The sequence below is a fragment of the Chanodichthys erythropterus genome, chromosome 22 (genome assembly GCF_024489055.1).
Source record: "Chanodichthys erythropterus isolate Z2021 chromosome 22, ASM2448905v1, whole genome shotgun sequence".
Lineage (NCBI taxonomy): Eukaryota > Metazoa > Chordata > Actinopteri > Cypriniformes > Xenocyprididae > Chanodichthys > Chanodichthys erythropterus.
This window is the reverse complement of record NC_090242.1, coordinates 19566505-19582279: the sequence shown is the minus strand read 5'-3', so window position 1 is coordinate 19582279 and position 15775 is coordinate 19566505. Positions and strand designations below refer to the sequence as shown.

At 38.3% G+C, this 15775-nt stretch overlaps 1 protein-coding gene across 4 annotated transcripts in view; it reads right to left on the bottom strand.

Annotated features, from left to right (window-relative positions):
* Nucleotides 1-15775, bottom strand: part of vav2 (vav 2 guanine nucleotide exchange factor) — a 206121-nt gene that overhangs the window by 131911 nt on the left and 58435 nt on the right. For all 4 annotated transcript variants that reach the window (XM_067375592.1, XM_067375589.1, XM_067375590.1 and 1 more), the window contains exon 2: nt 12320-12436. In XM_067375592.1, the coding sequence (XP_067231693.1) occupies nt 12320-12436 (117 nt within the window). The remainder of the gene's footprint in view (nt 1-12319; nt 12437-15775) is intronic.

Sequence of the window (15775 nt, the reverse complement as noted above, 5' to 3'; positions counted from 1 at the left end):
GAGAGAAAATATCAGAATCGATACAGAATCATTGTATCGCAAATTAAGAATTGATGTGTCCCAGCCCTAAAAGAAATCAGCTGCCCAGAGGCATTGTCAAGATGGCTGTTGAGTGAAATAATTTGCCCTGAAGGTTTTTTTTTATTTATTTTTTTTTAGGGAAATGTCTCAGTTTCATTTGAACAAAACTGGAACCTTACAAATATAATTATTTAGTTATTACCAGTTTCAGCTGACTCTACAAGTTTCAAATAATTTAAAAGCAAACAGTCTGGGCTGATCATCTGGACATGGTGTTGACTTGACTAGGAATGGTATCACAAAGTGGTGACTGGTCTCAAGGGCCCTGTGAAGGGTTAACATCCACAAAAAGAGAAAAACAAAAGAATCATGAAGCATCGAAAAGAACTCTGCAGTGCCTCTGGCTACACCAGCATTCTGACAGACAACAAGCCCCTGAAGCGGCACAACGGCCACCCGCCACTTTCCAATGGTCTTTGATGTTGCTCTCACACTGTAAAAAGAGGCAGTCCATTCATTCTCATGCTGAGGTAATTGAGAGTTCAGAGACAAACTGTCAGGCCCTCACTACTCAATACACTGGCATCAATGCACACAGATCTCCTTGGCAAAGACCACTCTCTTTGATGACAGAGTAGGGAGTCATAACATGTCCAAATGTGAAGCTGTGAAAGTAATATTTTGTGCTGTTGTATCTGCGTTATTGTCTATATTTCCTTCTCTTGTACACTGCTCTCTCTCTCTCTCTCTCTCTGTCTCCCTGTAATCTACAACCAAGAACAAATAAAAATGAAAAAAAGAACAAGAAACAAATGCAACAAGAAAACAGCAATAATCAAGGGTTAGCCAGCTAACAACCAATTATTCTGGATCCTTTTCATTCAAAAATGGACAGAAAGCAATGAACAGAACAAACTACAATTCTCTCTCGCCACTCACAAAGTGAAGGTCTGCAACCCAACACCTAACTTCCTGTCAAAACATTGGCCATGGATCTTGACAATAGCATAGATACCTTTTTTTTGAGATTTTGCAGACATCAGATACATTTCTGTGTTGATCTACAACAATCCGGTGGGACTGTACAATAAATCCACACCGCATTGGTTATCTGCCAATATTAGAGATTTTTTTAAATGTATTTATTGGTATGTCCATATAGTCTTTAAAATCTTTAAAAACACTAATAATTTAATAACACTGTTCCAAGTGATCTTTAGCCAATCTTAAAATGAAAACCTGTATTTCATACTGTACATTATAGTGTTGTAATTCATAAAATCTTTTGTAGAAATTAAATCAATTGTTTTTTGGTTTTACAGGACTCGAGTATGCAGTTTAGAGAGTTAGTGAAGAGCGCTGTGGGACGCAGGTGCTTACATGGTTTTTTGTGACATCTTTCGCTAACACAGCATAGCAGTCAGTGGTTATTATTGCTACCTAGCAGGGGCAATCCTACGGGTGAGAAATGAACAGAGATGGAGGAAGGTGGGACACAGTTTAGCACCCACAGCATGAGGTCTCGCACCACCTGACAGGGCATTTTCAAGATTCAATAAGTCAAAGAGGAAGAGACAGAGAAAGAGAAGACTAACATTTATCATCCATATCAAATTATCTTGTGCCATGTAGAGTATAATCAAAGGGCTTGAGAAAAACCTGAAAATTCCCCCAAACAAAGCACAACAGTAACCAATCCGATGTAGCACTGTGAATGAAATAAAAAGATAATGCTACAATATAAAACTACTGTTGCATACTTAAGTATAAAATATAATTTGTAGTTTAAGTATATTGCAAATATATACATATTCAATTACATGCAAATAAAGTGCAACAGTCAGGTTCCAGAAGTAAAGATCCCATTAATTTTTTCCATCCATAGTGGAATTTTTTTTATGATAATTTAAAAATCTTTAAAGACAAACCTATTGTGAGCAGTGAAGTTGTTAATCCATGTTTTATGTTTTTGTTGAAGACATCAGCTAGCATTATTTCAAATTATATTTTTGATATAATCCTGTTTAACCCACAGATTTCCTGATGAAAATGTACATTCTCCTACTACACAACCCACAACGCTGAAGCACTGCGAATCAATTTTATATTTCTCCATGTTTTTAATTTTGATTACGTCATGTGTTGTGCTTCACGGGATTGCAGTTCTTTCCCTTGTTAAAGCCATTTGTCTTGTTCTAATTTTAAAACACTTTTTTGCTTCAAAACAAAGTTTGTAATGCTACGATTCACATCATAGCTTGTTGGCTTGGTACATGGCTTTTAACCCAATGAGGCTTTTTTTTTTTTACACTGTTGCACTCTATACTTGTTGTTTGAGAACGTAGGACTTCTTGAAGTCACAATGCTTTACTGCTGTGGGTGGTCACTGTTGAACTCTTATGCTATGATAAAGTAAAAAGAAATGTTGAAAACTAAGAATAGACATGGAAAAAATCATGATTACAACCCCACGCTGACAATCTCAGATTAATGGATTTTCTACATTAAGGGGAACTCTGACTCCTGCAAAAAGGAGTCCAGGCTTCTGTCTTCCTCCTGTAATAAACATGCAAAGGAGTAATAGATATACACGTAATGCATTAGTTCCAATTTACATATCACAAGTCTTTGATAGGGAATATGAGAGCAGATTAGATCCACTTGTGGTTGACTTTTATGGCTTTTAGTAGCCTGGAACCCAGAGTGGCGCAGCAGGCTTTATACAGCACAGTTCCTGATTAGTTCGACTGCAAGAGGGAAAGAGAGAGAGAGTGAGAAGCAGATAGTGTCTTTTAATGGGCACCAGAGGATGTACATCCACTGACATTTACACAAGTTGATTATTTTCCAAGCACAACTTCTTGGGTTGAGTTTCACAACTAGAGCATTGAAAGCAAACTCCTGAATTGTTAGAATCAGCACTATGTATTTGTTATTTTGCCTGCAAATCTGGACTAGTTTTAGCATACTTTTGGTTGGATTAACTGAATTAGATGATGCACTGTGTGATCAGACACTTTTCATGACCTTGAAAATGCACAGCAAATCACAACTTGAATTGAGATGCATCTTTTGTTGATTTAGCAGCAACATTGGATAAGGCAAAAGTATATTTCACCTTGAATGCTTTACCTGACTTTTGAGACTTTAATACATATCATCCAAAGCTATGAAATCCCTCTGGAGGAGGGGTCATTGCCAGGCTATTCACTGCCTGAGTCATTTTTAAAAGATTAACACGGTTCGCAGTGTTCCTGTTTACACTTTCGTTGAGCTTTAGGGCAGAGAGGTCAGCTTGAGCACAACTTATTATCCACATGTACCTAGGCTATTCAATCTTTGGAGTTTATGGAGAAGGACAAATACGCTATATGCACTTTCAAGGTTTATTATTCATGCTCACGAACTCAAAAAAAATGTACCTGTCTGTCAGAGGAATTCCTTTAGGTTTGCAGCAAACTAAAGGGCGAGCGGAGCGGAGCAGGACAGAAGGAGAAAGAAAAATAATGAGAGTGCTCTGCAAGCTGCTCACGGCTGGAGCTGAATGTGGAAGTACTTCCTGGAGGGAAGCTGCTCTTCCTGAATGACTCCTCTTTACTGCCATGGCACACCGGAGACACCCCAAGTGTGTCGCGTAGACCAGCCAGCACATTAAAAACTCCCTCACTTTCTCTTTGCACCACATCTGACTGCATTTTGGACTATGTGGCGAGACAATGTGCAGAGAATGTTCAAACAGAAACCCGGCAGAGGCCATTGTGCGGTTCTGCCACAGTGTTACACTCTCAAAGGGAAGACAAAAGAGTAGCAATTATTTCCACAAAGTAGATTTTATTGCGCAGGGTGCTTTCGGTCTCTGCGTGCAATGTGTTCAGCAGTTCATCACTTGCCTTCCTGCAGAATTAAACGCTGCTGCCTGTCATCACCTCCTGTCAGAGAACAAGATCACCAGAAAAACAAAGAGCTGATTCTGGAAAAACAGTCTCGGCAGATTTATGAAATATTGCTCCCCTTTTGCTTTTGTGCTGGAAACACAGCAGAGCTTATTACATGTGTGCAGCTCAGGTGCTGACTAAAATTTGATGTCGTACTTATTGTTCACATAACAGCTAACAATAGAAAACAGATGTAGTAGGGTTAGTTCTGACTTTACTGGAAAGAACAAGAAAAAGAGCATGTGCACAAATGGGGCAAGTGCACATGCTCCAAGACATTCCAAGTTTGCAAGTGTGACCTTTTACAGTTCCTGGTTGTGTTCCTCTCACTTCAACAATGCTCAATTTAAAAATATAGCAAATGAATTTAATAAAATGCGATATTAATCAAAAACATAATTTTTAAAAGAACATGAATTAAAAATGGTAGTATGAATTAAATTAAATTAAATTAAATTAAATTAAATTAAATTAAATTAAATTAAATTAAATTAAATTAAATTAAATTAAATTAATGAATTAAAAAAGGTAATATATTAGGGATGTAACGATACCCTCATATCACAATACTGAACCCACAATACAATATTATTGCGATACTTCAAGACGTATCTTGAAGACAAAAAAAGACATTTGGCATTATCAGGACCCACAAATATTACCCCATTGCATTATTATACATTATATTCATAATTACATATAGTAGTTCAATGTAGTACTGACACAAACTTTTCATTTTGGGTGAACTATATAAAATACATATTGTCACTACCCACGATACATACTGTTGCATTTTTGTATTGTGATATATTGTTACACCCTATATATTACAGTGCTTCCCAAACATAGACTTTACCTGGGCGGGCAGCCCAGGTATATTAATGGCCATCCAAGTATATTTGGTGGCAAATGTTTGCTTTTATTCCCTTATACTTTTTTTATCCGCCCGAGATAATGAAACCATCCGCGTTCGATTTAGAGGCCGTTCACATCTAAAAATTGACATCTAAATTGTGTCTAAAAACGCGTGGAAAGCGCTTTCTCCTCTTTTCAAAAACGCTTGTTGCTAAGCAATCATGAGCCGTGTTCTCCAAGAAGACAAAGTTTCAGCAAAGGATAAATGGATTTCCAGACCTTGCATTAGCTCCAATACTAGATTATACTACTACTTATGGAGATGAGAAATAAAAAACTCGCCCTGTACAGGTATGATCAGCTGTTCGTCCATCTTGGCAGAGCTTTCGCTCTCTATTTGAGCATGTTCTGCCCGCATCTACATTTAAAATAAGGAACGTGAGCGCGCAAAAGACGCGACTTGTGAACGGCCCCTAAATATTGGAACGTCTCCCTTCGCTTTATGCGTTTCGTACCTGCTCGTTCAGTGTTTACTCCCACTGACAATTCCACAAGTGCTGCAAAGACCCTCAGAGACGCGGTGGATATTTAACAGACAAAGACCTGGTGCATGCGCACACGATCATGTTTGTTCCATGTTGCATTTATAAGAGCAGTTGGCCACATCCAGAAAAAATAATGGGTCCTCTGCTGGATGTATTTCCTACAGATTTCTCTAACCAGCAGATGACAGAATTCTGCCTCTAAAACCTAGATCAATATCCAGAAACAACTCCTATTTAATATGTAATATTTCATATGCATACATATAGTGTAGTTGAGGAATTTTGCGGTAAATGGATAAAAAAAAGTAGCCTACTTCATATCCCCCCCTAAAACACAGCATAATCTGTATCAAAATGAATTTCATGTTTTTTTTTTTTTTTGTTTGTTTTTTTTATAAAGTCACACATTATTTATTGTTTGTAACATGTAGTAGATCATTTTTGTGCCGTGGGTAACAGGAGGATTTTCCACCCGGCTACCACCTCAAGTATATTTCAAACCTGTGGGAAGCACTGTTATATATTAATCACTACCATAGACATCAGCACTATCCTAGTATAAGGATACTGTGTGGTTGAAAAGACATTTGTGAGGCTGTTTGATACCTATGATAAATACTTTCTATGGATCAGCTGCAGTGACAACGCGAATCATCGTCATTTAAGAATAAGATCGCGTGGGTGTTTGAATCGAGATTGCAATCTTTTAACAATTAATTGTGCAGCTCTACTTTGGGTTATTCTGAGATACATCTTTGGTAAACTTATGCTAAAGTCATGATGGGAATGTTAATTGTTACAAGAGAGAACAAGAGAACACAGTCGATTATTATGGGCTGTCAGTAGATGAATAAGGGCTGACAACCACCTGTTTCAGCAGGAACCTCAATAACAAGGTAAGAGCTAATGAAGCATTTTGAGGGAAATAGAGGCAAGGGGAAGGTCCAAAGTGAAGCAGGTACTTCCCTTCAATTATTCATAACAGGAGAATTATCATCAAGAGTGAGACGTTTTGAATGAATAATTGATTGTGTTAGCAGCTTTATGTTAAAACAGGCAGCCTTGCTCTTGACGGACAGGAGTCGCTGGGGAAAGGCATGTGACAGGGACACAGAGGCATATGTCACTGGCATGAGGAGGAAAGCTCCTTGCATTCAGGAACATTCACTTTAATGATATGGCTTCCCACAACAATGGCAAACATAGCCTATAAATTTTATTATCTCAAAATCATTTAATTCACAACAGGATGCTTTTGGAAATGGAAGAGAAACTTTCCGAACCAAATTGATTTTGAAAAAGCAATTTGCTACTGAAAGTAATTAGAGCTAATCCCAAACTAAGCTGAATTTAAAGAGACAAATTTTTCACTGTTTAACCATATCAAATGGATGCAAAGGAATCATTTTCTTATCTAGCAACAAAAATAACCTCCTTAAACTTTTCTAACCATTTAACATCAGGAGACATGCACTTTAGCGGATGTTTTTTTTTGTTCAATATGTATCACACTTCTTTAGGTCAAAAGGGCACCACTGATGAAAAATAAAAGCAGGCCAGCCTGATAAAACCTCAGCCAACTTGCAAATGCATCAGTGCAACCTCAGCTTGGCTCCGTGGCATTAACTGCAATTCAAACCACCGCAATAACCTTTACAGAGAGTCTATTCTTTAATGTCACCATTGTTCCTTAGCAACTTTTTCAAAGCACAGTGTTACAGGTATTTGAGCAAGGCTCTGCTGCAGTACATAGTGCCTGGCAACAGGCTATTTTTGAGACAACGTTTAAAGAGGAGAGGAGAGGAGAGGAGAGGAGAGGAGAGGAGAGGAGAGGAGAGGAGAGGAGAGGAGAGGAGAGGAGAGGAGAGGAGAGGAGAGGAGAGGAGAGGAGAGGAGAGGAGAGGAGGAGAGGAGAGGAGAGGCTTAAGTATACTTGAGCAGAGAAAAATTATGCACATGGTGAGAGCAAGCACAATAGGTCACAGTATTGTAATTGTGATTTCAAAAGAAAAACATTTGTACAGTAGACTGTTTTAGCACAATACTGAAAAACAAAAGAGAAAACCTGCAGTAAGAATAGACAGAACAAGGGAGGGGTAGTCAAAATAAATTTTCTGCATAAAAAGGGAAAGTGTAACTTTATATTTTTAGCATTAAAGATGAACTATTTTGCCCCCTTTTACAAGATGTAATACAAGTCTCAGGTGTCCCCAAAATGTGTCTGTGAAGTTTCAGCTCAAAATACCCCATGGATTTTTTGTTATACCATGTTTTAACTGCATATTTTTGGGTGGGAGAAAAAAAATGCTGATTTGGTGTGTGTACTTTTAAATGCAAATCAGTTTGTGTTCCCCACCCAAGCTTGCAATTCCAATACACATTCAAACACATTCACAAAGACAATTTGCAAACATCAGGAAATACGTGTGAAATTGGATCATGAACAGATGGTATCGATCCATCTTTAAGAATCGACTTCTGTGCAAATCCTGTGTTTAAAGGGATAGTTCACCCAAAAATAAAAATTTGACATTTATCCGCTTACCCCCAGGGCATCCAAGATGTAGGTGACTTTGTTTCTTCAGTAGAACACAAATGACATAACTCCAACCATTGCCGTCTGTCAGTCAAACAATGCGAGTGATATGATATACTTTATATATGATATGATACATTCTAGACACGATAACAAAAATCTGATTTTCTTTTATAGATCACAAAAAATTATTTGAAATATTTAATTGGAAAAAAAGTCACTGAATCTGTGCAAAAAATTCTCACCCTTTGTTCTTATTTAATCTTAAGGGGGGGAGGGGACTCCCAGAGGTCTCCAAAGGGCCCCAGTGGTGTCAATCAAGAAGCTATTTTACTGATCCTGCCCCCAGATGAACTGTTAATTTAAAGCGCGCCCACACAAGCCCACTGGGAGGTCGTTCTTTCTTTGAATAAAGACAAGGGATAATTATGACAACACTAAACAAAAGAGAGCAGGTCAATAAGATTTTGTAGAACAGCCATGTCAGAACCAGCTTGCAGCGGGTCAATTGAGTGCAATCTAGTGCCAAATAATCAAAATAGTATTCAACCTGTCTGATTCACACTACAAAATCAAAGCTATAAATAGGCTGTGAACAGGTGGAGTGTCATCACGCTAATTGTCACAAAGATGTGAACAAAAATGATTGTGGTGTTCATTTAAACAACTGCATATTCAGATCCAATTAGGGAGGGAAAGACAGAAGCAGTTCGGTTTGAATGCCATATTAAACCAAAAGCGAACCCCTGAGAGCTTTGCGTTTATGAGTAATGATGAATATGGAACATTAAGAAGAATCTGGGTCCATCTGTGACTGTCGTAAGGATGCGTCCCATGAGCTGATGGGATAGAGGAGGGCATGAAACATCAGAGTGCTGACAGGAGCGCTCCGGCGAGTTTAGCAAGAGATGTGGGGGTGAGCCATCTGTTTAAAAGGCCTAAATGCAGCGAGATGAAGAAAGGGATGAGAGGCAATTACCTAAAGCATCAGGAGGGACAGGTGTCTCCTTAGCTGCTCCTCCCAGGAAAAACATATTAAATGCTGATGAATAGAGAGCATGCGGAGACAAAATATTCACACTAAACAGATTTGTGTTCCCTTCTTAAACAAAACAGGAAATTAGTAATTCATGGCACCGTTTGGATTAGGAGGAATCAAGCATTACAGTGACAAAACTAAAAACAGACAACACATCTCTCCAGTGGTAGTCGACCCAGTGTTTCCCATACATTAACTAGACTGTGGCGGCCCGCCACATTCTAATTTGTCCCACCACGGTCTCAAAAAGAACCGGAAACATAATGTTTGTAATATATATGAATATATGAGAACCGGAAATATAGTGTCTTTTAATACCCCCATAGAAGACGAATATCTGCTCCGCTAAGCGAATGGAGCTATTTCTGTCTGCATAAGACAGAACAGGGGAACAGCAGGCGTTCACTAGATTCTCCCTCCGAAGTGGAGTCGGGGGAAATCACGTGCTTGAGGTGTTACAACAGACAGACCGAGTTTGGCTAATGTTTCTGTCTATGGATATGCATTCTGGCTTCCCAATACATTACAACAACAGTGATGACCAAAAAAAGTGGACAAAACAGTCACTCTATGTAAACTTTGTTCAATGCAAGTGCCGTATGCACCGGTTGCTGATAGCGCTTGAGTGCAGGTAAAACCTGAGCAACACACGGTGTTGCTATCTGTGTTTAAACTAAATGCATTTAACCCTTGCCAATTTAAACATTAAAGAGCCAGAAGACTCTCACTCACTCACTGCTCTTGATTGAATAGCTTTTGTAACTTTAATAAGGATTAATCTTTAATTTATACAGTCAAATCTGTAATGTTATTTCACATTTGATTACTTTATTCAATACTTTATTCTGTACCTGAAAACTACTGAAAACCTAAAAAGCACGGTTTATTTTATTTGAATCTTTGCTCTACTGTATTTATTTGTGCTTGTAGTTTGATTATGTTGTTATTTTCTTTATTTTTATTTGACAGTCCTTTTTCCCCTGAACATAGCACATACCGAACCGTACTGAAACTGTGACCCTAAAACCGTAATAAAAAAACGAACCGTGAGTAATTTGAAACATTACACCCTTAGTAATATAACTGTACATAATAAATATGTATTACCGGTGGCCCACACCAATTACACTAGAAATAAATTCATTCAACAAAGGTAATCTCTTTTACTACATATTTTTGATGGTTCAAAGGTATACTCTACATGTTTGACCATTCATGAACTATCATTTACTATATGTTGTTTATGTGACTAATGTAACTCATGTCTATGCAACCATTAAATAAATTACTACAAGAGCACAAAATTGTTTACAAGAGAATAAATTTCCTCACTGATGTAGTCACTTAATTTTGCTTTCAAAATGCACCCTTTAAATGTAAAATGTCAAAATTTTCTTCCGGGGGGCATGCACCCGGACCCCCCTACAAGGGCCGATGTCCACCCACCACAGTCTCACTAAATTCTGGGGGAAACACTGCGACCCATATATCGTCAAGGCTGATATATCAGCCGATATATCAAATTTTTTTTTAATATCGTCATTGCCCGATACGTTTTTCTATTTGACCGATTCTATATGGCTTAGAGCGGCACAAACAAAGTGTTCCATCTTAATTAGTTTAACAGTCCCATCTAATACTTTATTAGCCAATATATATATAGTGTGTAGACCAATAATCCCTAAAAAAGCCACAGACATGTCAACCATCCCACCAACTGTAAGGACACAAAGGACTGAGACTCTCCACTCCAATTAAAGACACCCTGAGTTTGACAGGCCAGGGAGATATATTACTACCCCAGGTGAAAGTTCAACATTGTATGTGCTATTGAAAGATTAAAAAAGCTTTCTAACCTTCAGCTCTAAAGCTTGAGAAGCATCCGTCTCTCTTCATTTAAAAGGAGGTGGATGATTTGCATGTATGGTGCAATGACATCGAGCTGCCTACTTCAATACATTTTAATGCGCTGCTTGCCCTTAATGGAGAATCAATGATGGGACAAGCCCGTCAACTTCGAGTCGACGCAAACACAATTTACACATTGACATGTGGAGGGTGTATGTGATTGATTCCGACTGCTTGAGGGTTTTAATATTGTTTTCCGTGCGCTCATTGACTCTCACTCACCGTTTTCCACATTATCCATTAAAGCTCACAGTCTGGCAAAGGCTTAATCTCGCTGTCTACGCCCCTCCCTTTGAGACTTCAAAACGCTCTCTCCACCTTGCCGTTCCTTTCTTTTCAGACCGCACGCACTGGAAATGTCCTGACACACTTGCTGAGCTGTAGTTAACCTGAACCAAACGTTTCAATGGTCGAATAAGTGCTTTGCACCTGTAAATACTCCAAGTCCAATCAATTCATGCAACTCAAGTGATCAATATTAAGAGGGTTGTCTTCTCTTTACTTTTAGTAATAGCACTTTCACAGCACTTTTTTCAACTAATATTCTATACTAATATTTTCACTATTAAAACTATACTTATAATGAAGAACACATATCCCAATATAAACGATAAACATCAAGCTGACTTAGCATGAAGAAACAGAATTCACAATGAGCTTCTATCATGGAGGTCAGTGAATTGACTAAACTGCCATAGTGATATAAGGATGAGGGTGCAGTTGTTCTTAAAGACATCACATTTTCTCCAATACTTGGATGACCGTCAGAGCAAAGTCAGCATAAGGGTGCTTATGCACTAAGGAAAGCTCTGACAGAGCATAAGATGACTTTTAAAGATGTGGAAATAGCCGGGACACTCTGAAATCGAACGGGAATACAGCAAAAACCATAATGGGGAATACTTGCCTGAAATGTTCATTGATTCACATATGCCTACTTCAAAGGGGATTTCAAACTGTGGTTCAGGGATTCCCAACAAGCTGCAAAGCTAGGCTAGATGGTACTGTGAATAGTTACCAGATCCTTCCAATGCAACTCACCACCAAATCACTAAAATCATTCACATCAAACAAGTACTGCTGAAATCCTTGGAAACATGCATAAACACACAAACCATATAGAGGTAGCAACACAGATATGCACTGGCACACACAGGCACGCTTGTGACCCCGAGGTGTGTAATCAAATGTGCATGTGAATATTCAAACGCACAGTGGAGCAGATAAGGCTAGGGGGAAGAAATACACACATGGCCGATTAAGCATTGCACACACTTTTATATTTCCCCCGGCATTAATGGGTTGTGTGTAAGAGCTGTAAGAAGTGGAACAAAGCTGATGCACAATAGCCCCACTTTTGTGTTAATCTCTCATAAAAGTGCACACGACATTAATGTCATTCAGCTGCGGAGACGTGATGGTGTAAAATGATTAATAGTCCCAGACAGCCTGCATGCTCAGCAAAACCACTGTTTCTTACCTTCCCAAAGTCCCTCACGTCAAACAGATCGAAGGGATCAAACAGCTCACTGTTCCTCAGGCCGAACTTATCATGGCACACTTTCAGGAATGTTCGGATGTTCTTCAGACAGAGAAACTGGAAAAGAGGCAAATAATGAACATCAGATTAGGATTAAAATTTCAACCTGACTGTAAATACAAGTGGAAAAGTCTTTCTGTAAACTGCAAACCTATGGGAATATTTCCATATTTAACAGAATTAAAACACTGTCACTTCAGAGGCATGGAGAACTCTGACACTACCTCATTTCTGCAGCGTGTGGAGCATATTTAATTTCCTGGAGCCTATTGAAAGTCAGCTCATTTCCTTCTTCCTGTACCAGTGATTAAGCAAACATTATCGCACACTGTGATTTGGATCCCCAGGCCCAGGCTTGGTTCAGATAAGCAAACGAGCCTCTGACGGATTGCCTTTGGCATGATCTACCGTGGTCGCTGTTCATTTACCAGCCTACGATCCTACCATATCTTCTGTCCTTGCGGTCTCTAAAGCAGACTGGATCCTTCTCTCATTGCATAATCATTACCGTTGGTAACACTGATGCCAGTAAGACACAGTGCTTGCTTCTACTCCTTATTTTTTTCAGAGAATTCATACATAAACCTTCCTTGTAATGAAAATTTGTCTAATACAATTGACTTGAGCTGAGTGAAACCAATACAACCACACAAACAGGGACAAAACAATAACAACTTTGTCATTGTTTAATTCTACCCACCAAATGTCAATGAATCATGTACCATGTTTAATTCATGCAGATATAATTCAATTATGTGCATGGGTTTGCATTTCTATGGAGACAGCGGTGGAAATAAACTCCACAAATACTGGTAGCAAATAGGCGCATAGTGCGTCGCATTCCACACTAGTAATGATTCAGGAATGAAGGGGGCTGTAAACCAGAGATATTACAGGCTATTATCAGCAGGAATCACAACCCCTATTGTGAATGCACTACTAGCAGCTCTGTTTCTTGTGTAAAGCAGGACAACGGAGGCCTATTTGTCACATTAAAGCCAGTACAATGGAGATAACCACCCTTAGAACACAGGATGGATGAAATTCTTACAGTCATGTTGCCACTTTTAAAACGAGTGCTTAATGAAACCCCAAGCATGCCAGGATCAGCATTATGCTGGAAACACAAGAGTGTACCAGAAGAAAATACCAGTTCATTTATCAGAACAGATAATGATGGCTAAGGATGACTGAGAACATGCAACATGATGTAAAGATAAGGGACAAAGGGAATTACAAGATGAAATCACACAGGCATAAACAGTACAAGCATTTTACTCGCATTTGTGACTAAAAACATATTGTTGGGAGTCATGAGCCTGGCCAATCAATACGGCTGGCGCGGCTGGAAAATGTTCTGCTCTCACACCGAAAGCACAGGAGCTGCTTCAGTGATCATCATCACACATCAATAAGTTATCTCTCGAAGGTAAGAATGCAGTAAACGTTTCTGAAGTTGCAATAAATCACTACAATGAAGTTGCAAAACACCTAAATATAATCGATTTATGATGACAAGCCCCGTTCAGTTATTATACTGTGAATTCCCGGTCAATGTCCGTCATTGCAGTGATATGCTTTAACGGATCATCACATCAGTGCTGAGATAGTGAAACTAAAACCTACTTCTCTCACCATTCGGCCAACTTAACGTTATATTGTGAATAGATTATCAACACGAATGAATTCACTCACGTCTGCTGCAGGTTTTTTTTGTGTTGTTCACATAGCTTCACTGAACAGCGTCCGTTCAAAAAAATTGCGCATATTTGGAGAAATATTGCTTTATTCTAACATGATTGCAAAATAATTTATCATACAGATTCAGAATTACCATTATGCAATTTTGAAGAGCTGAAAGGGCATCAAGCGCGAGCTCTGACGCGATGCGCGCTCTCTCATTTGACTAATAACACTATGCTAATAACGTAAATTGTCAATAATCTCACATTGCACGTTTCTGGATGACGCTGTCCTGTATACTACTAATTGTTACCCATTTTAATTTACTTTATAAAACTTCAGAGAGATTATATTTATTTTCCATTATTTGTTCATTTGTTGCTGTTTAAATTTGCTTTAAGTTTTACTTCGTTTACAGAATGTTGCTGATGGATGCTCCCAGCACTTTTTATGTTTGTTGTTATTATTAATATTAATGTTGTTATTATGAACAGTTCTCAGAATTAAAGATGTGTTAAAATAATTTAAAGAGAGTCTTTGTCAGAGGCCTTAATTTTGACATTAATTTTCATTTTTACACTAGACACATATCGGTTCAAAATATCGGTTATCGGTCTTCTTTATCTGTAATAATCGGTATCGGCATCGGCCCTGAAAAATGCATATCGGTCGATCCCTACAGTGTAGTTAACTAAAATGTTCTTTTTATAGATTAAAATTAGATATAATTTTAATCCAAAAATTAATGAATACGAGATAGCAAAATATTTTCTAAATTCAATGAATATTTCCATCAAAACACCATAAAAAAAAAAAAAACATAAATTAAAAGTAAAAATAAAAATCACTTAATTTACACAGTAATTTATTGTTCTCATTTTGTATTCTCAGATGATACCGAATATGTTCCCAGGAAGGACTCGATACGAGACATTCTAGTATGCAGTAACCTGCTTTCGGTGCAGGTAGTGTTCTCTTAAAATAGATGCTTCAGTAACTTCTTTCTCTCCACCTTTTTTCTCTCTTCGAGACCAGAAGTTCAGTTTGTTATGAACCCACTAAGCATTAAAAACACACTATGGGTTTTAAAGTACTTTAGTATGCATTTCCCCACCCTGTTTAGCTATATCCAACTCAAATGAATAGGGTACTGTTTCTTCATGGTAACCACACATCCCTTTAGTCTCCTGATTGCTTACTGGAGTCCCAAAGGTATTGCGTTTGGCTGTGCAGTGTCATGGCAGGGGTTTGAGCAAATCTGTTGCTCAGAGTGCACACCTCAACCCCAGGCTATGTTTATGTGGCTGTTGCTCTCTTTGCATTAAGATTCTAGTGATGACTACATGTAAAGATCAGAGCACCACCTGTCTCATTCAGCACAAGCACTCAAATTCTGCCTTTTTCAATGAAAACCAAATAGTAGAAAAAAAGACGGCTATGAAGAGTGGCAGACATGAATAAACAGCTAGGGGAAGAAACCAGGTTACACAGAGCTGTCATTCCCAAACACTCTCATCCCTGAGGAACAGATATACACACAAGGAATAATGAATTACCCTTTCCGCCAGAGGTGCACCACATATCTAGGATATGTCATTCCAAACCACGAGAGAATCCACTAAACTAGATCAACAAAAATTAAACCCTCTTTGAAAAAGAAGGAAAGGATGAGCAGAAAATAATTCAAAATAGATAAAAGAAAAACAAGGAGAA